This window comes from Tasmannia lanceolata, unplaced genomic scaffold (genome assembly GCF_043159265.1).
Source record: "Tasmannia lanceolata isolate RefF3 unplaced genomic scaffold, GAP_Taslan_0.1 ptg000020l, whole genome shotgun sequence".
NCBI lineage: Eukaryota > Viridiplantae > Streptophyta > Magnoliopsida > Canellales > Winteraceae > Tasmannia > Tasmannia lanceolata.
The window spans coordinates 21820612-21846751 of record NW_027518697.1 but is presented as its reverse complement, the minus strand read 5'-3'; the positions used below and the strand labels follow the sequence as shown (position 1 = coordinate 21846751).

The 26140-nt window shown below is 40.1% G+C and overlaps 1 protein-coding gene and 1 long non-coding RNA gene across 4 annotated transcripts in view; both read left to right on the top strand.

Annotated features, from left to right (window-relative positions):
• The window catches only part of QQT1 (P-loop containing nucleoside triphosphate hydrolases superfamily protein), a 52459-nt gene extending 27259 nt beyond the window's left edge, over positions 1 to 25200 (top strand). The window contains exons 6-11 of one of the 3 annotated variants that reach the window (XR_013237686.1): positions 11277 to 11380; positions 11750 to 11906; positions 12020 to 12107; positions 24009 to 24081; positions 24219 to 24998; positions 25171 to 25200. Coding sequence is in view for 2 of the 3 variants with exons in the window: in XM_077365246.1 (XP_077221361.1) it covers positions 11277 to 11380; positions 11750 to 11906; positions 12020 to 12107; positions 24009 to 24081; positions 24219 to 24479 (683 nt within the window). In the remaining variant the exon portion in view is untranslated. Of the gene's footprint in view, positions 1 to 11276; positions 11381 to 11749; positions 11907 to 12019; positions 12108 to 24008; positions 24082 to 24218 lie in introns of all 3 variants that reach the window. The other 2 variants (XM_077365248.1, XM_077365246.1) reach the window with 2 other exon arrangements.
• Positions 19911 to 23158, top strand: LOC143854600 (uncharacterized). The gene is made up of 2 exons (XR_013237552.1): positions 19911 to 21496; positions 22190 to 23158. It is a non-coding gene; the product is annotated as an uncharacterized LOC143854600 (long non-coding RNA).
• Positions 25201 to 26140: the final 940 nt, after the last annotated feature.

Genomic DNA, 26140 nt, shown 5'->3' with positions numbered 1-26140 from the left:
TGGTGGTTGTTTTTCCGTTGTCAATTTCTTTTCTTGTTTGTTGTTTCTTATTTGATGTCCTCTTTTGACACAGTTTTACGCATTATTGTCCGGCTTTATGCCTTATCAGTCACTAGGCGATGGTTTTCCCATCGTTGGTCGGTTCACAGGCGGCAATGTTCATGTCGTCGACCTTCTTTCTAAAGGATGGTGTCCCCATTGTTGGTTAGCTCTCTTTAGGCTACAGTTTCACCATTGACCTCCCTTTAGACGATATTCATGTCGTCGACATTCTTTCTAGACGATGGTGTCCCCATCGTTGGTTGGCTCTCTTTAGGCGATGATGTTCATGTCGTCGACCTTCTTTCCAAACGATGGTGTCCCCATCGTTGGTTGGCTCTCTTCAGGCGACATTTTTCCCGTCTACCTCTCTTCAGGCGATACTGTTCATGCCGTCGACCATCTTTCCCGACGATGGTGTCTCCATCATTTGTTGGTTATCTTCTTTATCTCTTCTTATCTCCAGGTGACAATTGCCCCGTCGACCTTGTCTCTGAGGGTTTCCCCATCGCTTGTTCCTCTTTTATTGGCGCTATGCTACTTAGGTGGTGTTCCCGCTCGTGGTGCTTCGCCGTTACTAGTGTGCGCGCCTTTGGTATGCCTTTCTTGCTCGATAGTTTGTTGCTATTTCCCTGCCGATGTGTCTATGTTCGATCCTTCGTGGTTTGCAGATCTATTCGCTAGGCTCTCTTTCAGGGGGCCATGTTCTGTTCGCTTTCGCCGTAATGCTGCTTCAGGGGAAGCTGTTCCTTTTTTGTGGCCGCTAATCTCGACGATTGTACTCTCATGGTGACCGTTATCTTTTTTCTTTTATGCTTTTCATTATGTATGTATTCATCACACAAGCTTGAGTGTTATACAAAGCTGGATGTGTGTATGAGATTATTGTACTTTTTGTTATTTTAGTTGGTGGTTGTTTTCTTTGTAGCAAGCTGGAGTTCCATAGTATATACACTTCAGCTTAAGGGGGAGTGTTGAATAACATGTATTAGTGTAGTTTAGTCATTACTTGTGGTATTAGTGGTATTGTAGTCGTGTACACTATTGCCCTAATTGGGGCCTATATAATATATATACATCATTTACATGAGGAGCTCCCTAGTGTAGACTCTCCATTCCTCCATTCCTCCATTCCTCCTTCCTCTCTCTAACCCTAGCCTCATTTCTAACAGTTCTTTTAAGCCCTTTCAGTCTACCTCTCTTACTATTACTCTTGTCGATGGCACCACTACACCCATTTCTAGTATTGGTACCATTTCCCCTTACTCTGGTCTTCCATTGTTCTCAGTGCTTTGTGCTCCTCAATCCCCGTTTAATTTACTATTTGTTAGCCAAATTACAAAACGTCGTGACTGCACTGTCTCTTTCTTCCCTTCTTATTGTGTTTTTTAGGATCTATTGATTGTGAAGATGATTGATTCGGGCCGTGAGGTGGATGGTCTCTATCGCCTTCATTGTTTTCCCCATCGTGATGTTCTGCATAGCTCAGTCGATCTTTATCAGTGGCACTATCGTCTCGGCCACCCTTCTCTCCAAAAGCTTCAGCAGTCACCTTTTAATTATAGTCATATTTCTTTATTCCAGTGCAAGTCATGTGAACTCAGGAAGCACCGTCGTGTGTCCTTTCCATCCCGAGTTAGTAGTAGAGTCTCTATTCCTTTTGCTTTGGGGTATTCTGTTGTATGGGGTCCCTCCCGGACCACGTCTCTCCTTGGTTATCGCTATTTTGTCATATTTGTGGATGATTTCTCCCCTATGACATGGCTATTTCTTCTCAAAGACCGCTATGAGGTGTTCACTACTTTTCATACTTTCCACGCTGAGATTAGTAACCAATATAATCACACTCTAATGCTTGCGCACTCATAATGCTAGGGAGTACTTGTCTTTTGACTTTCACGATTTCTTATCCACTCATGGTCTTGTTCATCAATCCTCTTGTACACCTCTCAGCAAAATGGTGTAGCCAAGAGGAAACTCCGATACTTACTTGATATGGCCCTCACTCTTATCTTTCAAAAGCGAGTCCTTTAAACCTATTGGAGCGATGCCATCCTTACATCTAGTTTCCTGGCTAATCGGCTCCCATCTTCTGTCTTAGATGGTACATCCCCTTTCTCGGTCCTACATCCTCCAGGAGACCCTTTTCCCATCATCCCACGAGTCTTTGGTTGTGTCTGCTTTGTTCACCACCTCTCTCCTAGCCCGGATAAATTGGCTCCTCGGGCAGAGAGATGTGTCTTTCTGGGCTACTCCCGTACCCAGAAAGGTTATGGATGTTATAGTCCTCGGTTGCACCGGCTATTTGTTTCCACTGACGTCACCTTCTTTGAGTCTGTCTCTTTCTTTCGACTCCCATTGAGAGTAGTTCAGGCCAGACGCACAAGTCCCTCTTCCAATCTTTGTTCTCCCTGACCTTGTTGAGTCCGCTTCACCCCCATTGCAGGTGATCTCGGCTCCTTCGACTCCTTCAGCATACAGAAATTGAAGGCGTTCCTGCAAAAAGAATTTCCACCAAGGATCTAGGTTGCTTAAGATCATTTCTGGGGATTGAGGTAGCTTACTCTTGTAGTGGCCTTTTCCTTTCGTAAAGGAAATACGCTCTAGATCTATTCGATGAGACCGGCTCTTTGGGTATGAAACCAGCTGCTGTTCACATGGACCCAAATACAAAGCTACTTCCAGATAAGGGAGAGTTGTTAGATGATCCTGGCAGGTGTTTGGTGGGAAAGCTTATATACCTCACAGTGACTCGCCCAGATATTTCATTTGCTGTAGGGGTAGTTAGCCAGTTCATGAGTGCACCACGTAACTCTCATTGGGCAGCTGTGATTCGGATCCTTCGCTACTTGAAAAGCACACGAGGTATTTTGAAATGCAGACTGGACAGGATCCCCAGCAGTATGGAGATCCACCACTGGGTATTGTACCTTTGTTGGGGGAAATTTAGTGTCATGGCCAAGCAAGAAGCAAGGCATAGTATCCAAATCTAATGTAGAAGCCGAATACCAAGCCATGTTACATACTAGTGGAGAGCTCATGTGGTTGCGCTCACTCTTATCTGAGATTGGGTTCTCTTCCTCATCTCCAGCTCTCCTACGTTGTGATAATAAGGCCGCTATCCATATTGCTACCAACCCAGTTTTGCATGAGCGAACCAAGCATATTGAAGTGGACTGTCACTTCATTCGTCAAAGAATTCATATGGGTGAGATTAGCGTCACTTTCACTCGATCAGTGGACTAGTTAGCCGGTGTATTTACTAAGTCATCGAGTAAAGTAAAAGGGGGTGATATTTGTAACAAACTAGGAATGTATGATTATGATATATTCATTCCAGCTTGAGGGGGAGTGTTGGATGGTGTATGTGTGCCTAAGAGCATTTTGCTCATTGTACTTCTTCCCTTTATATAAATACATTGGTGATGGGGAACATAGCTCTCTAACTCATTCATTCTCTTCTCTCATTCTCTTCAACAAGTAATTTTTATTAAATTAAATAAAAATTTTAATACTTTATATATATATATATATATATATATACACACACACACACACACACACACACACACTAGTAAGAAACCCATGCGATGCACGGGGCGAAAAAGAAAAAAAATATAGAAGACATTAATCGTGTATAAAAAAAATAAATGATACTGACCGTGTAAAGAAAAAGTAAATGAATTTTTTTTGTAATGAAAAAAAAAGAGAGTGGATGATATTAATAGTGAGGAGATGCCACAATTCACCTTTACAACGGGGAGCATAATCCTACGGGTGGGTGAAAAAATCATCTCCCTAATAGTGTTACCCAAAAGAAAATGATTAAAGTGATTACCTACCAAGGCCTCTATTACTTCAATAAGATTCAAGATCTGTAAAACCTAAATTCCATTATCTCATAAGAAAACCACATGGACTAATGCCCTGTTTGGAAAAACAAATCTCTGGAAAAATTACTTATACAAACTTTTCCAGAAAAGTCTTGCAATATGAGCATGGATTAAAGGAAACAGGAAATTCCAACAGGCTTTCGATTTTCTCCTGGAGGTACATTTTTTTCAGGTGTAAGCAAATAATGGAAAAGTATAAAATTTTGTAAAATTTCTTCGTATCCAAACTGTGCCACAATAATTTCATTTATATATGGTAATTGACCACACAACTTCTCTTTGAGGGAATGAAAGTTGAATAACAAACAATCAAAACTGAAAAGAAACTGAGAGGGAATGAAAGTTGAATAGCAAACAAACAAATGAGTTGAGCAATGCCATGTGGGAGAACAAAACCGAAGAGTTGAGCAATGCCTATGAGGTTTACATGTATAAGTTGTGTGTGGGGGCAAAATTATAATCCCAAAGTAAAAAGCTCATCTAATCCAGAAATTACATATTCATGAAATAATAGCTCATTGACAAAATGCTTATTAACAGCATGAGAAGCAAAAGGTCAACTTGTGTGAGGCATGTTGATGAACCTGATCGGCAAAATCGAATGAGATCTTCATGTGGCTCTTCTGCAAAAAAGTGTAATTGCAAATAAATTGTGAGGCATTGTGTGGAGACAAAACTTTAACAAAGAATACACTTGATGATAGTGAAGATGCAAAATACATCAATTATTCAATGAAGAATCATAGGAATAAATGACATTCCAAAGTAAAAGGATAATAGAAATCAAGAGAATTGTAGCAATATGCCTCTCCCACTTTAAAGTTGAATTCCTCATCTGAAGAAGTAGAAGCAGACTTTCATCCGTACCACATCAGAGGTGATACAAATCACAGACACAAAAATGTATCTCAGAAGCTTTTTGAAATTTTGACTACCGAGTTAGAAAATAGGAAATTTGATTTACACCAATGAAAAAAACTTTTCAGTGCCCAGCAACTATTTCTCTTAATGATATGTATTGGAATTTAATAACACAACTTAGCCACAGTGTAAATTATATTAAAAAGATGAAATAAAAAAAGAAGAAGGAAATAACAGCCATAATAATCCATGCTCCTTTTCCTGTCATAGCCAACATAATGTAGCAATTAATAGTATTACAATCATATATAAAAGAAAACAACAGATGCATGAAGAAAGAGAATGCAGCAAAACTTTTGGAATCTCAATTGAACCCTCTGCAGCTCCTTTCTCTAACCTGTATAGATGGTAAAGCTCTTCATCTTAGAAGCTCTTCATCTTGAAAACCTAAAGAAGTACATTTCTACCAGCCATATGTTCTCTGAGTTCCATTTACATTATTAACCTCATGAAAAGCAAGCAGAAAAAAAACATAAAAAAGCTTAACCCTATTAAAATACCCTAACCCTAGCTCCAATTAAGATAAACCAAAACGGTAAAAAAAAACCCTAACCCTAAAATCATGGAAGACAACTTAACCCTAACCATAAAATCTTGGGAAAAAAATGAAGGTATTAAAATAAAAACCCCAACCTAGAATTAAGGGTATTAACCTTAACCAAAAAGTGAAGAAAATGAACGGCTAGCTTACCTCCTTGACGAAGTCGAAAAAGAAGAGATTAGGTGCAGATGTGGAGAAGAAGAGGTTTCGAAGAGCGCCATGTTCGGGACGTCTGGAGGGAGAAAGATGAGTGGGGTTGGAATCCTAATACATATATAAGTAAACGTCTTCCCGAAGCTTTTAGAATTCTGAAACGTTCGAATTCTGACTTTTGGAATTCCTTGATCTTCAAAGCGGCTAGACACAGAGAATGTGTATATCGCCACGGGATATAGATTGTGTGTATATAAATTGGCTATACACAGAGGATGCGTATATCGCAACGACATCTCGCGAGAAAAAGCAACGATATGTCGCGAGAAAAAATCTCTACAGAAAATATGGAGAGAAAATCTCAGGCCGATATTTCAGGCGTTTCGCTGGACATCCTAATTTCGATTGCTATTTTTTCTCTCTCTTAACGTGAGGGCGAAAGGGAGAGTGACACGTAAGAGAATCTTTTTTTTTTAAGTCACTTTCGAAATAAAAAAAACGCAGAAAATATATGCTAAGACGAAGGAGAGGCTGACATGTCAGCAATGAACAGTAAAACGCCCTTTCCTCTTTAATATAATAGACATATATATATTTGTAGGGATTTGCTTGGGACCATCACTGGAGGCATTTCGCGGATGGGCTATTGCATGTGAGAGCAGCCACATAGGCTAAGATTTTGCCTTATTCATTTAACTCATCTGAGGTGGCTGCTTTCACATGCAACAGGCCCATCCGTGAAATGCCTTCTACGATGATCCCTAGAAAACCCAACAACAACAACACCCCCCCCCCCGCCCAACCACACACACATATTCCTGAACAATTTTAGGGGGAAAGGTCAAGGCATTAGGGATTAAGAGATTCGAAGAAGGGGGATTGCTGTTAGAGGGTGGAGGGTCGAGGCACTAGGTTTTTTAATAAAAGCGGAGGGGTTATGCTTTTATTTATAAAAAAAAGTTAAAAAAACTCGTTTAAAGGGAAAATACACAGGATTCGCATCTCAACAATGTGTCAGATTCACCTGAAAAAATATGATTCGTGCGGGACATGGCTACAATAAGAATCCGGTTGTGTCCCATGCGAATCCATGTCCGAAACGCATGTCAAAACATGTCGACATGGATTCGGCATTGGAGGGAGGGGGGTAAAGAATCCATGCAACATAGATGGTAAATGGTCTTTACTATGCATATGGATGCAATTTTAATGCGGGGATAGAAGAATAAATAGGTAGTCTTTTCTAAGGGCTACTCATATTTGGCGCAAGAGCCCGAATGAAATTGGATCTTATTTTACCCTATTATTCTAATATTAATTTGCTGAGAAGCCTGATAGCCATAAGACCACATTTGGTTGATACATGATAGTATGCATTAAGCATGGAGTAGAGAAGGATAATAGACCCATCAAAAAAGTTTGTGCTATTTACTTCTTGTTAGAAGGAGACGAGATGAAAATGAGAGAAAGAAAGAGTGAGTTGAGGATAGCTCCCCCTCACTGATGTATTTATATAAAGAGAGAAGAGTACAATGGCCACTATGCCCTTAGGCATCAACATACACACATACTTCTAACACTCCCCCCTCAAGATGGAATGTATATATTATGCATTCCTAGCTTGCTACAAATATCACTAAATTTAGCTTTGCTCAAGGGTTTGGTGTAGTTATCAGCTAGTTGATCTGTTGACCGAGTGAAAATAGTGCATATCTCGCCCTGTTGGATCCTGTGACGTATGAAATGGCAGACCACCTTTATGTGTTTGGTACGCTTATGAAACATTGGGTTGTTATCAATGTGGATAACAACTTTATTGTCACCATACAACTCAGCTGGGTAAGATGATGAAAATCAAATCTCAGATAGAAGGGAGCGCAACCAGATAAGCTCACTACCAGTATGTGACACAACTCTGTATTCTGCTTCAGCACTCGACTTGGATTCAACATTTTGTTTCTTGCTTCGCTAGGACACTAAATTAAAACAAAGGTGCAATATCCAGTAGTGGATCGTCTATTAGCCGGTGACCCTGCCCGGTCAGCACCACAAAAACCTTCTAACTTCATATGGCCACGTCTTTTGAAAAGCAGTCCTCTCCCTGGAGCGCTTTTCAAATATCTAAGGATCTGAATCACATCTGCTCAGTGGGAGGTACGAGGAGTACTCATGAACTGGCTGACAACCCCCACGACATATGAAATATTTGGGCGAGTGACTGTGAGGTATATGAGCTTACCAACTAGCCGTTTGTACCTGCCCGGGTCTTCTAACAAGTCGCAGATGGGAATAGCAGATGGTTTCATACCCAAGGATTTAGTCTCATCTAGTAAATCTAAAACATACTTCCGTTGTGAGAGAGAGAGAGAGAGAGAGAGAGAGAGAGAGGCTACTACCAGGGTAAGCTGCCTCAATCCTAAAAAAATATCTAAGGCGACCAAGCTCTTTTGTGGAGAACTCTTTTCGCAGAAATACCTTCAACTTTTGTATGCCAGCAATGATAATATCATCAACATAGACTGTGAGAAGGACATGGACAACACTCGACTGATGACTAAACACCGAGTGGTCAACTCTACATTATTTCATGCCATATCTCATGAGGGCATCACTGAACTTCCCAAATCAGGCTCGAGGTGATTGTTTGTGACCATAAAATGATTTGCGAAGTTGGCATACTGAGGAGGACATACACGACAATCCCGGCCATAATAGCGTAGCTCCGATGAAGAGACAAAGCATAAGAAGACATAGGATCACTACCCATGAGGAGAGGAGAGGTTAGGAGATGAAGGCGGAGGCACAATAGCTCACTTATACATTTCAGCAAACACGCAATGTGCACCTTTGATAGAAGAGAAAGGGTAGGAAAAACAAGGAAAGTGGAAGTAAACAACAAAAGATAAAGGAGCTTAGATTGGCCCAAAAGACATACTGCGGCTCCGGAGAAGAGAGATAGTGGAGGGAGGCGTAAGACTACACGCCAAAATAGAATGGCAATCTAGTGCATTAGGGCACTAGGAAAAATAGAAAAAGCTGCGAAGGAATAGAAAATTGTTTAGGGTTTTAAGGACGTGAAGTAAAATAAGGTGGGGGCAGGGTTTAGGAACATATGTTGGGGTAGGATAGAGGGTGCGATATTGATTTGGGTAAGGGAGAGAGGATGCAGCACTGATTTGGAGTTGGAGGGGGCACTATTCATTGTACTGTTCACGGGTACTATTCACGATATTGTTCACGATACTGTTCATAGCACTATTCATGGTACTGGTCACGGGTTAGGGTTAGGGTTTGGAAAGGATGGATTTGGTGTTAGGTTTTTCAGAGAGAGAGAGAGAGAGAGAGAGAGAGAGAGAGAGAGAGAGAGAGAGAGAGGGAGGAGAGGTGGAGGCGAGGCGAGGCAGATGTGGTCCCTAGGGCATCGTAACCCTAGGGCTCTGATACCATGTTAGAGGAAGAAGAGGAGATGAGAATGAGAGAAAGAGAGTTGAGGATAGCTCCCCCTCCCTTATGTATTTATATAAAGAGAGTATTTATATAAAGAGAGAAGAGTACAATGACCACTATGCCCTTTGGCATCAACACACACATATACATACTTCTAACACTTTCCATGCAAAGTGTTTGCATAAAGATTAAAGACCACACATTATGGTTGCTTTCTGTTCCAACTGGTTCGCATTGAGATCAGTTGATTTTGTTACTTGTGTTACAACCATTGTTGTAAATTCCGTTTCGTTTCGTCCGGAATGGACGAAACGAACCGGTTTCGTTTCGTCCGGAATGGACGAAACGAACCGGTTTCGTTACAATGCCGGAACGAAATTCTCCATTCCGGCCGGAATCGTGCATAACGGCTAGTTTGACTAGATTTTGCAGATTTTACAACAATGCCCCTGAAACCTGGTGCGCACCACGCGTACCCGACAAGTCCTGCTTCTTCCTGCTGCTTCTCTTTCCTCTCCTATACTTCTCTCTACTTTCCTGCACTCAGTATTTACATGTAAATGGCCTGCTTCTTCCTGCTGCTTCTCTTTCCTCTCCTATACTTCTCTCTACTTTCCTGTACTCAGTATTTACATGTAAACCATTTAAGTAAATGTCTTTACTATTTTATTGTCCATTTACTTAAGATTTACATGTAAATAATGGAATACCCCCCTTTTGGATTTATTAAAAATAGTTTCAACACCCAAATCTAAAAGGAAAAAAAGTCAACTCTCCAGTTCTAATACAAAGTTCAAAGAAAAATGGTCGGGTCAAAATTTTAACTTTCTTAACTTCCAAACGGTGGGGTATTTTTCAAATTTTAAAAATTCATAAAATCTATTTTGTCCAAACATTATTAAATCCCAAAAGTCCGGTAAAAAAAATCTCATAATTTGGTCTCTAAAAATTATTCATCTTGTCAGGCACTGGTCAACACACTGGTGACAGACTTTTTTTCTAATGAATGATGTATTGATGCCTCATGTTATGAAATATGGAACTTAATTACTTATGAAATGAAGAGTAATATTAGAATTTTCCATTTTGGTGATGTTATTGTTATTTGATTGCTCTACAATTTTTTTTTTAAATTTTTATAAATATATAATAAAATATTAAAATATATTATTATATTTGGCGTACCCGAACGCACCCGCACCCGGCTTTTTTGGCAAATCACGTACCCGTGTCGTGTCGTACCCGCACCCGTACCCGTGCTTCATAGCCTGGAACGGCTCTTTTTGGTTTTTTATGTTTTTCTATGTATCAGACTATCAGTTGGACTTGTGCAAGACTTTATGTGTTTAAGTAATGAATATGCCTTTTGGGACACATATTTTGGACTATTTATTAGTTTTTCATCTTTTTCTATTGATTTTTTATTTTTTTGGATTTTTCTCATATTTTTTAATATATTTTTTGTGTGAACGAAAAGTTTCAACCGAAATGCACCGAAATGACCGAAATCCCACCGAAATTTCGTTTCGGTGGCCAAAACGAAATGGCGACCGAAACGGAATTTACAACTAAGGTTACAACCGGGTTTCCATGTGATTCAAGCAACAACTTTGTTTTTCTTAAGCTAAAAAAGAGGGATGATAAACTCACAGGAGCCCTTGTAGAAACAGGCGACAAGGGCCGCACCATTGGAGCCATGTCATTGCCTTCTACTGTTATCAGTGCCATTATAAATGCACTGAGGATGATGTGGCTCCAATGGTATGGCCCTTGTAGCCCGTTTCCACAAGGGCTCCTGTGAGATTAGCATCCCTCAAAAACAAAAACAAAAAAAATTGTTCTCTACCCTCTATAAATTCTAGAACCCTAGATACTGTACTGCATTTTGTGGTATTCCGAGGCTAAAACAGGTTCACTCACTATCTTAACCACATAAATCTTCCATAACTAGAAAATTCTATCGTTAACTTCTTAATACCCCGTCCTTGTGAACTATCTAATACTTTGGCAATCGTAAAACGGTTGCTGGGGAATGGTTGCTGCACTGTTTGTTTGTACCTAATGTCTCAAAATGATGTTTATTGAGCTTCTAATTGTTATTCTATTGTGTTGTCATCATATTTCTTTGTTATTTCAATCAACTGGTTCGCAATTTTGTAAATACTAGTGAAGCTATTCAAGTTACAATTACCTTAACATTTCACTTGCTAATGAAGCTATTGAAGTTACATAATACCTTAACATTGCCCTTTTTCTCTTATTACACTGTCTTTACCTTGCAGATCACTACCTTCTGTTTGATTTTCCTGGACAAGTTGAACTTTTCTTCCTTCATTCAAATGCAAAGAAAGTTATTTCCAAACTCATAAAGAAGATGGACCTTAGGGTATGATTATCCATAGAATATTGCAGTGGTAGTTGTGTGCATTGTTTTAAATTTTGGCCAAAATCTGAAATTTCGCTCGGGTCCGAAATCAATAAATTTCAGATTTTGGTTTCAATTTCGACAGAAATCAGGTCATTTTGACCGAAATTCCGAAATTATTAATTTCGGCCGAAATGACCGAAATTTGCAATAATAATAATAATAATAATAATAAAGGGTTTCGGTAGGGACCGAAACTGAAACTGAAGTTTAAATCCATGATTGTGTATAATTCAACACAATTTTATGAAAATGACTACGTTTCGCATAGGAGTATTGCTTCAAAATGGTGTCATGGTCTCAATGTTTTTTTTTTTTCATGTTTTGCAGTTGACTGTTATGCACTTAGTTGATGCCCATCTGTGTAGTGATCCTGGAAAATATGTGAGTGCATTGCTTCTCTCACTATCAACCATGTTACATCTGGAACTGCCACATATCAATGTCTTATCTAAGATCGATCTAATAGAGAGCTATGGGAAGCTAGGTATGGCTAGGGCCTTGTATTCTGGTATATATATAAGTATCTCATCATTCTGTTTTGGTGCGGTCACATATATTGAGCACTCTGGATCCTTAATGTGCCTGTATCTATTGCAGCTTTCAACCTCGAATATTATACGGATGTTCAAGATTTATCGTATTTACAATACCATCTTGATCAAGATCCTCGCTCAGCCAAGTACAGGTGTGATATTCGGTTGAAGATTTTTTATAACGATTTTTATGTAAATCGGATCCTTGCAGCATTATCCTTTTCCCTGAGTTGGTTGACAAGATGACTAGTCCATTATTTTAAGCTTGTTGACAAGATGACTAGTCCATTATTTTAAGCTTGTCCATTATCTTAAGCTTAAATGGCATTCGCCATGATAAGTAGTATTCTGCTCCTAGGTGGGGTTGGATTCTTTGTCATCTATGATGTTGACATTACAGTATCATTGTCTTTGTACTTTTCTCTTCCATAGTGCGAATTTAACCCTTTCTTGTTCCCCTTAGAAGTATAGTGATAAGAGTATATATTGCTTAGAAAATCTAGAAATATATTTACTGCCTCATGAGATGAATTTTGTATTTCTGATCAAGGTTCTTAATTTCGGTTTCGGTTTCGGTCACCATAGAAACTTAAACATTTCAGTTTCTGTTGGAAATTTCAATGGAAATTCTGTAAAATTACGGAAAGTCGGAAACATATGGAAACATATGCTAATGATAATATTTTAAAATAAAACTTCAGGAACTGCAAGAATAAGCACAGATGCACACTTAGAAATCATCGCATAAGCAAGCCAGTCATTAAGGATATAATAACTTCCAACACCTAGTGAGATGCGCTGATAATTCAGTACACACCACATTTCACATGTAATTCGTGATTTCAGATAAATATTTATACATAATAAATACACCGCATTTCACATGTAATCCATATAAGCTAGGCAATTTCGCGGAAAGCTATTTCACGGCTGACTTTTGCATGTGAGAACAGCCACACAAGTTGACTTTTTTTGCATGTTTTGTCTTATTCATTTAATTCATCTGATGTGGCTGTTCTCACATGCAAAAGCCAGCTGTGAAATGGCTTTCTGCGAAATTGCCGAGCAAATCCTGTATAGTTATGTAATATATATTGATATAGTATACTAATGCGCTTAAACATTTCGGTTTTGTTTTTTGCATACATTTTGATTTTGGTACTGTTTTGGTGGGGAGGGAAATGGAACATTTTGGTCGTTTTATGTTGGTTTCGGTGGAGATTTAAAAATATCTTTCTGATTGATAAATGCTATTTGAGTATTTACAATGAGGACCTAAATGAGCAACAACACCACTATAGAATTTTTTGGAAGCAATTAATGCCAACATTGTGGCCATTGTTGAGCAGCACATTGTAAGTGCAGATCCTCATAAGCAATTATATGTCAATTGATTAAAATGCGGAACTCCCTGTGCTATTTCATGATATTGCCCTTGGTAGTATATACTAATACTTGTAGTGTAAAATAAGCAAATAGTGTTGACCCAGATCTGATATGAAAAGCACTGCTGAGAAGCTCGAAATTTGCTGAAATATTGGCATGATTTCAGGCAAAATGGTTTGTTCCTGCCAGAATGACCGGAACAGACCAGAATGGGGCAGAACAGAAGGGTGGAACAAAAGAAAAGGCGAGGGGGGTGTTTAAATGTGAATGAGTGGGTTCTCCCTCAAGTCAGGTCACTGGCATTTTTCTTTTCCCTTCGCTTTGATCCCTTTCTTCTCCTCGTTTCTCTTTCTTGATCAACCTCATTTTTTATCACACCTAGAACTTTTATTGACAATAAAAAAATCACAATGTTCTTCTATATTTCATTTTTTGAAAATGACATATATGTATATATATTATTATTACTCATACGAGAATTACAGAAGATAGGGACCAGAAGTCCCTCTCTGATTTACAACGTATGGGATCCAGGGGATCACCACTCGGCCATAAGAAAAAAATAAAAAATTCCTTAAGTCACATCTGTACCATCCCATCCATCGAGTTAGATACTTTGAAGGCTGTAACCATCGAAAAACCAATATACCTCCATTCCAAGACACTTGTCAAAACCTGTCCAACCTGCTATTAAATAACTTGAATCAGCTTCCCTTAAGATGAGCATTTTTGTAAGTCCGACAGAAGTCGCTCAATCTCAGATGCAAAGACCTCCTCATCAAGACTGATAGCCGAGAGTTCCTCAACGTTTGTGTCCTTTTCTTCGGATGCCCTTTTCCGTTTGATCATAGCCTCCAACTTCTGAATCCTCGACGTTTTATCTCCTTCCCATCGTAGAAGCCTCAGATTCTTTTCATCTGCTAGGACCTTGGTAAAGAAGGGGTGTTTATGCATAGGCGAGTGAGTTTCTTTAACATTGCACAACCCAGCGACACTAAAAAATACTTCCGATCTCTTATTAGCTGCCTCTTTAAAGAGCTTCCATTGTCTCTTCAAGAAGTCCCTAATGACTTCTCTCGGCGTTGGTGATAATTTGGAAGCCAACTCTTCATTGTAGACCGTAGCTTTTATCCTGCTCAGAGTTTCCTCCATCTCGGTTAAGTCCACAGTCTGCTTCCTCTTCCTACCCAACACCAGAGTGCTCGAGGAAGAGGACCGGCCTAAAGAAGTATCATTCAAATTTTTCATCTGGTCTTCTGCTAAGTTTTCTTTTCCTCTATTCTTACTATTTGCAAGGGAAGCGAAGGGACAAGAAAGGTGGCTATTCCTACTTTTGTGATTCACCGCCTCAGAATGGCCATTGACGAAGGACCAGGTGTCAACTCACACTCATTGTAGAGTACAAAGATCTCATCCTGCAATAATGGGCATTAATGGCGGCGTAGTACTCATTGCCATCCAACCTAAATCGAGGAGACCTTTTCGACTTCCCATGATGTAAAAGACTGTAAAAATTGAATACTTTAATCAAAAAGTTTGAAAATGGCTTAGGTTCTTGTCCCAAAACGGATATCTCAATTCTTCCTTTTTTTAAATGAAGGTGATCATTTCTCCGTGTAGCACCATCTCTTCAATACCATTGTCAAAGTCAATAGATAGTAGATGTAACCTTCCTCAATGCTATCCCCAATCCCAAGCACCACCTAAAATCTCCCTAGCCAGAGGCTTGGGAGACCCAGATAACCTTCATCCGTATGCGGCAAATGCTTGGGTAGCTGGGAGGCCCAACCATAACTCACAAGGGTCCTGGCAATATTTTTCTTTTTATCCTTCAGCCCTTCTGAAGGGACCTTTTTGGAAGCATCCAGTTTTTTCATGAGTAATTTTCCACAAGGGTACTCCCCATGACGGCCGGACACTTCCACTTCAGATCTTTGCTCCCATGCTAAGCTGGGTTTCAGCTTTCGAGATATAGGCTTTGACCCTAAAACTGCTCTCGGCAAATATAGTCCAGGAGTCCCAGCTTTAGTGATTCCCAACAATTTCCTTAGCCTCGCAAGCCTACCCTTCCGGGTCAACATACGTGCGAAACTAGCACGCCTGGGTGAATATTTAGGATAGAGACCCTTTAGCCTGAAACTTTCTTTAGTGGGACCCGATGCAGTAGGTAAAAGGCATTCTTGTCCAGGTTGTTTGGTTGATTATCCCAAGGCACTTCCGTCAGTCAGAGAAGGAAACAGAAAGGGGGAAGGAAAATCACCCTGCAATTTTCCTGTTGCTTCAACTGAACAATGGAATTTGAAATTTGAATTCAAATAAGCGGGCCCCAAAGGATCAACGACCCTCTTGCCCTAATTTTCCGAAGGATGTAATGAGGGCCTCATCACCTACGCCGACGGCTGCCTTTCCAGATTCGGGTTACGATCCCTCACAGATTCTTTCTCCGGGGAGTGTAGTAGCTCCGTACAGTGGGATGGCTCACAATGAGCAGTGTCGGAGCCCAACTAAGGTGCAGTATTCTAGACTTCGATTCCAACGGTGTAACACCGACCTGAGATCCGAATTAGAACAAGGGATGGGGGTAACTTCCACCAAGGAGCAAGGATTTTAGCGGACACAAAGTTTATACACCGGTTATGGCTCCCTTCCATTTTCACCTCCAGAACTGACCGAATATGTTTCCTAAGGCTTCAACCGTTGAAGTAGCCCATACGTGTAGTGGGATGCCATGGAAATTAACCCAAAGTGCTTCTGTACCTTGAACATATTCTCGGCTCCAGGTGTACAGAGAATACAATTGATTGCCCCAGACCTCGTTTCCCTTGGCCAGGATCTCGACAGTCTCCTCCTCCGATTCAAACATAAAAAAAATTACGTCCTTTGACAGGGTACATGGGCAAGAAAGGGAGGGGATATCCCAAGTTCTTTTAGCCCACAACCAAAGTTCATTAAGGGTCCCAGATGTGTCCCTCCTGCCTATCAAGCAAGCTTTTAGAGTATCCAACCTCGTTTCCACCTCCTTACCTGATATAGATAAGGACGGGATACCTCCCTCTACTGATGAGGAGATCGTCCCAGAGTCAGGCCACCGGTCAACCTCCTTACTAACATCAGCCGATGAGGCTTCCGGATTGATGTGATTCACACCAAAAGGTGAAGCACCTCCCTTTCTGTCCAAATGACACCTTCGACATCTGCCCCACCATCTGAAATTTAGGTAGTCGCAAGATAAACACCGCCAATCCCCAGGCCTCCGGATCGATTCCTCCTTTTTTCTTCCTTTCCACGTACCCCCTCCCCCCCCCCCCCCCCCCCCCCCCCACACACACACACACACCACCACCCATGAGATGGGGTTATAACTCCAGTTGGGTGATCCCGTTTTTTCTACTTACACCATCGGCAACGACTCCGCCATTTGAAATTCCAATAAGTACAGGCTAAGCAAAACCAATCCCCCACCCGTCTTAGCATTTGAAAGTGGTTTTGCGAACTCCCTGTGTTCTCTCGTGCTTGTTCCAACTCTTTAGAACATATGTGCTCATGTTCTTCTATATTTCATTGAAGTCAACTATATTAAAATTTCTTATTTTATGCTTCATTTCATTTCGGCCTCATCAATCATTCAGATACAACTTTTCTGCCATTCTTTTTTTTTTTTTTTGAAGATGACATATCTATTAATAATAGCAAAGCGTGCAGAAAAGTTGGGGACCAGTAGTCCCACCCCTATACACAAACACCCAGTAACAACATGAGAAAAAACAAAAAATAACTCCCCAGACCATACAAATCCAAATAGTACAACTGGGATACAAGATAACTCAAAAAACGCGAAAGACCAAGGTCTCTCCTGCATAATCGAGCGATGCAAGGAAGAGATCATTTCCCATCATCCATTCTGAACCAGGCGTCCCATAAAGTCAGAAATAGGAATCACCACTCCATGGAGACATCACAGTAAGCCCTCAAGCATCATGCAACGAAGGACCACAGCCCGTCAAGCGCACTTGCTATTGACAGTGATCCATCGTTTACCAAAACACAGAAACAACAACCTTCAAAACAGCTAAAAGAAAGTCCTGGTTTTTTGAGGAAGCGTACTTGGGAGCTCACCAGGGAGGGGGCTATTAGATACGTAGAAGAAAAGATCTTTATCCGAAAAATATGTCATATTTCAAAAAAAAAAAAAAAAACAGCTAAAGGAAAGAACTCCACTATCCCCGCAGGCTCACAAAAGACAAAATCGCAGTGCATTCCAGAGGAAAACCATATCTACACCCAAGAGAAAACAAACTCTCTTTATGTAAGAACCGGTAAAATATATATATATATAAATATAAAAATGGCCTCATAGGTGGGTAATCATCGGCCATTACTCATTTTCCCCAAGTTAATCGGGCATGAGGACATCTGGCATAATGGGGCGTACACGATTCGAACCCAAGTCTAAGCTAAGATTGAACGGCTTCCTACCACTAAGCCACCGCCCCAGATGTCAACAAAAACGGAATAGATATATATATATGTTAAAAATTTCCAATAGTCACTATTCACAATTACTATTCACAATAGTCACTATGCGAGATTACTATGCAGAAATACTATGCAAGTTCACTATTGAGATACACTATTTAAAAGTATTATTCACAGTAGGACCCACCGAGTACTATTCATAAGCGGGTCCCACATCAGCGGGCCCCATACAAGCAGGCCCCACATAAGCGGATCCAACACCAGTGGGTCCCACATCAGCGGGTCCCACACGAGCGGGCCCCACGACCAGCGGGTCCTACCACCAGCGGGACCCATCCCTAGTGGAAACGAAAATATCATCGCACCGACGAAAATAATAATAAAAAAATGCAAAAATACTATTGACCGACAAAATTAATAATAAAAAAATATTATTAACTATGCAAAATACTGTTAACCGACGAAAATAATAATTTAAAATAGTAAATAGTTTTTACTATGCAAAAGTACTATGCAAAAATACTATTGACCGACAGAAATAATAATTTAAAATAGTAAATAGTCTTTACTATGCAAAAAGTACTATGCAAAAAAATGTCTATAAATAGAGGAGGAGGAGGAGAAGAAAAGGAGAAGAGAAGAGAAGAGAAGAGAAGAGAAGAGAGAGAGAGAGAGGAAGAGAAGAGAAGAAAGAGAAAGAGGAAGAGAGAGAGAGAAGAAGGAAAAAGAAAATCCACTACCAAGTAAGTCTTTTATAATAGTCTCTCTTTCATGGTTGGTTCTACCACCTAAAATTATTTGAAAGCAATGATCTCTTTCAATGGTTGGTTCTACCACCTAAATTATTTAATGATCTCTTTCATGGTTGGTTCTACCACCTACCTATATTTTATTTGAAGTAATGGTTGGTTTTACCACCTATATGGATAAAGTAATGGTTGGTTCTACCACCTATATACTGAACGGTGAAATGCTCGCATAGTAACCGTAAAGTAAACTGTAAGGAAAGAAAGGCGAAGAAAGGCGAACTGCTGAGCATAGTAGCCAAAGAATGGTGGCCCACATGAATAATAACATGCGGGGCCCACATGAATAGTAACATGCGAGGCCCACATGAATAGTAACATGCGGGGCCCACATGAATAGTAACATGCGAGGCCCACATGAATAGTAACATGCGGGGCCCACATGAATAGTAGCATGTGGGGTCCACATGAATGGTAACCTATGGGGTCCACATGCATAGTAACATGTGGGGTCCATATGAATAGTGTCTGCTAGGCCCCATGATCTTGAAATATGAATTTGATAACAAATAATATGGGGTCCACAGGGAACATTATTTTGGACATTGATGGACACAGAAAGGACAAGTGTTGTCTGTGTGATATTAAAAGGACCTAGACTAAAATAAGTTGACCTATTTCACTTATTTGCCTACAGGAGCCATCTCGTCCTACTGCGACTATAAGAAAAGGCAGGTGACAGCTAGACCTTGTCTTGTAATGGTGTTCAATATAATTGTCTATGCAATGTAGCTCTGCTTATAAATTGCCTGATAAATACCTGCTTAGTGAATTTATACTCGCTTGCCTGGAATCAAATGAATTGAAATGAATGCTGGAATCAAATGAATTGAAATGAATGCAGGAAGAAAGGCAAAGGTAAGTAATTGCATACATGTTGCATACATGGGGGAAAGTGAAGGGGAACTTAAGGGTGTGGTGGAATCATCCTGGGACCTAAGGTCCAAAGGCCAACGCGAGAAGCGTGTACTGCCTTTCGTTGGCAAACCAACCAAAAAGGGAAAGTATCCCCGAGGGATAGTATCCCCGGCTCGGCAAATGCGAGACCGTAATCCAAGTCCATAACGTCACTACCTTCAGACAGGGGTAGTGGTTAGCCGTGCGGCAAGGACACCGGCAGAAAAAAATAAAAGAAAATGAAAAAGTCAGAAAAGAACTGACAGAAAAATAAATGGGGGAAAAGCCGGATGTACCTGGGGAATGTGCTGTCTCATTTTATAAAATAGTTACATGATTTTTGCTTTCTTTTGCTCGTAGCGACTCGTCGGAAATCGGGTCGTTACAGTTGTGGTATCAAAGCCCGGGTTTACGGAAACCCTGGTGCTTGTGGGTTGTGTCGTTAAGTAGGGTTAGATAGCTAATAGGTGACATATGATGTGTCACATTTCAAGGGTAAACTGGAAAAAAAAAAATAAAATTGATAGTGGTCCACCATCAAAGAACTTGTGCCCCCACTGTGGAAGGATTCACGTTGGGCAATGCTGGAGAAGAAGGGATTGCCCTAAGGCACCAGCCTTCATCCAAAACCGCCCACCTCCGCCACAATATCAACCGGTGCAAACAATCAGCAGAACCAGGGAAGAAGAAATCAGTACCGCCCTCTGACCCAAGATAAGAACGCACAGCCAGGAACTGAAAAGCGTTTCTTCGCCCTAATCAACGATGACAACGAGGTACAGGATGGGGCAACAGAAGGTCAGAAAACTTATTTATAAATTTTGGATTATGGGAAACAAGGGAATTCATAGGAGTAAAATGTCTGCCTAGAATAGAAGATTAGTAGTATTTAAGAGGCAGTGCAGATTATGATGGATTTCACAAGACGTTAATTTCTAATCAAAATTAAGATTTACAAAGTAAAGGAGATGATCTTAAATTATCATGTGTCGAGATTCTGATTATCAAGATATCTAGGTTATGGGCGTAGGAATTTCGGGGACGAAATTTTTTTAAGGGGGGTAGAATGTAAGAACCGGTAAAATATATATATATATAAATATAAAAATGGCCTCATAGGTGGGTAATCATCGGCCATTACTCATTTTCCCCAAGTTAATCGGGCATGAGGACATCTGGCATAATGGGGCGTACACGATTCGAACCCAAGTCTAAGCTAAGATTGAACGGCTTCCTACCACTAAGCCACCGCCCCAGATGTCAACAAAAACGGAATAGATATATATATATGTTAAAAATTTCCAATAGTCACTATTCACAATTACTATTCACAATAGTCACTATGCGAGATTACTATGCAGAAATACTATGCAAGTTCACTATTGAGATACACTATTTAAAAGTATTATTCACAGTAGGACCCACCGAGTACTATTCATAAGCGGGTCCCACATCAGCGGGCCCCATACAAGCAGGCCCCACATAAGCGGATCCAACACCAGTGGGTCCCACATCAGCGGGTCCCACACGAGCGGGCCCCACGACCAGCGGGTCCTACCACCAGCGGGACCCATCCCTAGTGGAAACGAAAATATCATCGCACCGACGAAAATAATAATAAAAAAATGCAAAAATACTATTGACCGACAAAATTAATAATAAAAAAATATTATTAACTATGCAAAATACTGTTAACCGACGAAAATAATAATTTAAAATAGTAAATAGTTTTTACTATGCAAAAGTACTATGCAAAAATACTATTGACCGACAGAAATAATAATTTAAAATAGTAAATAGTCTTTACTATGCAAAAAGTACTATGCAAAAAAATGTCTATAAATAGAGGAGGAGGAGGAGAAGAAAAGGAGAAGAGAAGAGAAGAGAAGAGAAGAGAGAGAGAGAGAGGAAGAGAAGAGAAGAAAGAGAAAGAGGAAGAGAGAGAGAGAAGAAGGAAAAAGAAAATCCACTACCAAGTAAGTCTTTTATAATAGTCTCTCTTTCATGGTTGGTTCTACCACCTAAAATTATTTGAAAGCAATGATCTCTTTCAATGGTTGGTTCTACCACCTAAATTATTTAATGATCTCTTTCATGGTTGGTTCTACCACCTACCTATATTTTATTTGAAGTAATGGTTGGTTTTACCACCTATATGGATAAAGTAATGGTTGGTTCTACCACCTATATACTGAACGGTGAAATGCTCGCATAGTAACCGTAAAGTAAACTGTAAGGAAAGAAAGGCGAAGAAAGGCGAACTGCTGAGCATAGTAGCCAAAGAATGGTGGCCCACATGAATAATAACATGCGGGGCCCACATGAATAGTAACATGCGAGGCCCACATGAATAGTAACATGCGGGGCCCACATGAATAGTAACATGCGAGGCCCACATGAATAGTAACATGCGGGGCCCACATGAATAGTAGCATGTGGGGTCCACATGAATGGTAACCTATGGGGTCCACATGCATAGTAACATGTGGGGTCCATATGAATAGTGTCTGCTAGGCCCCATGATCTTGAAATATGAATTTGATAACAAATAATATGGGGTCCACAGGGAACATTATTTTGGACATTGATGGACATTACCTGGATAGAAAGGACACTACCTTAAAATATGAATTTGATGATAACTGTTAATTTTTGGGCCCACTTGGTAGGGAGGCATACACGTGCAAGGTGGAACCACCCTCAAATTGGGGTATATATATCTTTGGTGGAAGTTTGATATAAAAAAATGAGACAGCAGTATAGCGCCTCAAAATGAGTGTCTATGCCAAAACAGAACGTGAATATGATTTTATCTTCAGGATGATGCCCCTCACACCCTCACTTAGAGGCCGTCCCAATATATATACATCCGAAGTCTTTACAAGGCAGGTGATACCTAACTTTGCTCGTACGACTTTCAATGTATCCAACAAGAATGGTGAAGTATTTGATTTACATTGTTTCTAAGTTATTCTATATTATATGTTGAAATGGATTCAGTTTAAATTGTATTTATTTGAAATGATTCTGAAAATCTCGAGGAAAGGTAGGAAAGGTTGCTGGGCTGTATATGAGAAGTTTCTCCTCACTATGTAGACGTGTTTTAAAACTGGGGAGGGCGTGGACCCAAAAGGGCAGTGACCCAAAAGGGCATGACCCAGAACCGGATAATAGCGGACAATATCTACATGGGTAGGATCGGGATTTCACATCATGGTATCAGGGCTGGACCTTCTATCATATTGGAAAAGTATTTGTTCAGTTTATTTGAATTGAATTCTGGTTTAGAAAATCTCTATGAATTATTATGTTGGAAAAGTATTTGAATGTTATTTGAATAAATATGGATCTTGATCTGCTGTTTAGATTGAACTATCATACCTGCTAGGTTACTATCACTCTGCTTGACGTTGATTCCTCCACCACAGGAGTTGAGGCATTAGATGGTGGAGCATTTGCAAATGAAGGAACCATGGGATAAGGGACTGTGTTATCAGAGAGTTTGTTCCTGAGTTTTTACATTTTGACGCCTTGCGTCATTTACCATGTCTATCAATACTTTGTTATGATAAGACATCTTTCAGTTGTAATAAGATTCTATCGTGGTTGATGCTTGTATAAAAAAAAAAATAGTTACATGATTTTTGCTTTCTTTTGCTCGTAGCGACTCGTCGGAAATCGGGTCGTTACACTTTATCTACTCAGGGCCTTCCTAGAAGTCTTCCCTTTCTTTTCTTCCCCGGCATCGCGCCTCTCAATATCAGTGAACATTCTCTTTGTTTCCTCCACATCTTCTTCATAATCAATCCCCAAGTCTAAAATCTCCTCAAATTCTTCCAACTGGATATCTCCTTCCTCCTCTGACAACTCTTTGTCCCTCTCCATCGGAATGCAGTCAGCCCTATTGAGACAAGATTTGATGTTACTGCTGAGTTGAAACGGCTTAAGGTTGCAGATGGTTTCTGTTTGTTTCCTTTCCAGCTTTTTATCACCATGAATAAGACACTATGATTTGGACAAGGTGAAACTCAATGTCCATTATTTTCTTTTGGTATATGGAAGCTTGGATTGAATCTGTAACCTCAAAGAGGCACAATATGCAATATTACTTGACTATTAAAATATGGGTTCATGATAACTTGTAGGATATCTTGCAAATCATAAAACTAGAGGATACTAAAAAACTAAACCCATAAAGTTCCAGCTGAAAGAATATAACATCTGTATTAAAGTATTGATTTACCTTTCAAAAGAAAAAAGAAAAGAATATAACATCTGCTATTTTGATTAAAATCACAAACAAAATCTTTCTTTTTTACCTTGTCATTTTCCTTGTGAAACAGGTACATTCAGACGTGTCCAAATGAATCAGTTGGCTGAATATTTCTCAGTTTTTCTCATCTAGGAACTGTTAATGGGAGTTTTACTACATTTAAGTTTTTTTTTTTTGGTGGGTTATATTTAAGTTTTCTGTAATTTTGATTGCAGAAAGCTCACAAAGGAACTATGTGAGGTCGTAGAAGATTTTAGTCTGGTTAACTTTACAACCTTAGATATTCAGGTACATCGGCTTCATAAATTTTTCGTGTTTGCTATCTTCATTTTCAGCAAATTTACTCTTTCCCGTTTTAGCTTTGCCATGTTGATGTTCAAATGATGCCTCTTTTTCCATTTAGCTTGACTGGCTTTGATTTTCAGGATAAAGAAAGTGTAGGAAATCTTGTGAAGCTGATAGACAAAAGCAATGGTTATATATTTGCTAGCATAGAAGGGAGTGCCGTTGAGTTCAGCAAGATTGCCGCTGCTCCCCTTGATTGGGATTACTATAGATATCCTTTACTTTCCATTTGTGAGAATATCTTTTCACATAGGCTACTGATATTGGCACTACCATGTTTTAATAATTGCAAAAACTCAGTTTGTCTTTTCTTTTTTAATGGGCTTCTTAGAGCCTTTTGAGAACTGTAATAACCTTTGACAGCTGTTTAAATAGTAAAAGACCCAGATGAGTTAGTGCAATTATCAAAACATGGCAGTGCAAATATATATGAGGAATGCTAAAGTGAAGGGCGCCCTTGCAAAAACCAGCCCCAAGGATGCCCCCATTAGATCCATGCCACCCAACGTGCATTAATTATTCCGTGTTTTTATTAAATTTACAGTTTTCAATGCTATTTTAAATGCACTTTCTGTAACGTGGATCCAATTAGGACGCCCTTGTGGCTGTTTTTTGCAAGGGCGCCCTTCAGTTTAGCTTTTGGGAATTGTATCAGCCTTTAAATTATTATATAGAATGAAGAGATGATGGGTTTTGCCTTGACAAGGGACTCGTACAGCAGCAGCAGTGCAAGAGAAGTACATGAAGGATGATGATGATTTTGAGGACTGATTGTGGAGAAGGTGTCATATGTGTTTACAGCCATAGGCAAGCATGTAATGATTTGATGCAAGCCAAAGTAGTCTCAGTTGCCTTTGGAGGTATGAATAGCAGCCTGGGAATGATCTAACTCTTCTTTTTTTTAACTTAACAGAGTTTGACGGGTGTATTATACTGTATTGTCTTCAACACTTTATTTTCTTTTTAAACTTATTAACAGAGTTAGCCTAGTATATTATATTGTATTCTATTCAACACTTTCATGTTTTGCAGGGAAATGAAATAACATTTTGCTTTGGGAGATGATAAATTAGCACCCCCTGTAGGATACATACCCGTTCTAACTTGAATTGTGGCCAGACTTTAATGCTTTTTGAGGTCGATTCACGTTAAAGGGGGTGCGAATTATCCTAGGGGAGTTGCGAATAAATCGTCGCCCCTTTGGTTTTCTCTTTGTATCGCCCCTTTGCTTTTCTCTTTGTATCTTTTGCATTTGCAACCTTTTTAAATTCAGACGACTGTACAATGTGTCTTCTTGATAATGAGCCCAATCTGAAATCGATATGTTGATTTCCTTTTTTTCCCCTTTTCTTTCAATCTGGTAGCCATCGAGATGCTATTTCGTAGCATCATTTGGTTGCCATGTGCTATGTTGTTGGCTGAAAATAGGCCGGGCTAGTTGTTAGGCCTAAAATCGGTAACAGATATGACAGTGACGTAAGAGCCGAGCCGGAGGACCAGAAGAGCCGAAGTGGAGGAGCTGAGTAGCTGAGCCCTGCGTAAAGAGCAAACGAGGTCAGAATGACCAACCCGGAGTGTTACTCCGGACAGGCCCTTCGACACTCAAGTCAGTATGAGCAAGAGTGCAGAGCTCGTTTTAGGGTGGTGGATGAAGAAGTTATTACCCTGTTTATGAGCTTTGGAAGCCCTTTTATAGAGGGAAAACGGGGGTAGTTGAGGAGTTATTACTCCAGGACAGGTGTCGGCCAGCGATAGGTTCGAGCTCACCTATTCTGCTGTAATTACCAAACTACCCCTGCTGACGCGGGGTCTGCGGTGGACCATCCTTGGGCCACGTGTCGACAGCTAATAGGCTGCTACTTTTATACCCCATCAGTTGCCCCCCAGTTCTCCGAGCCATTGTGATGACTTGGGGAAGTGTGGTGAGTTACATCTCTGTTCGGAATTTGCTGCTCGGAATTTGTCAGTTCAGCTGGCGAATCAGTCCGGAATTTGTCAGTCC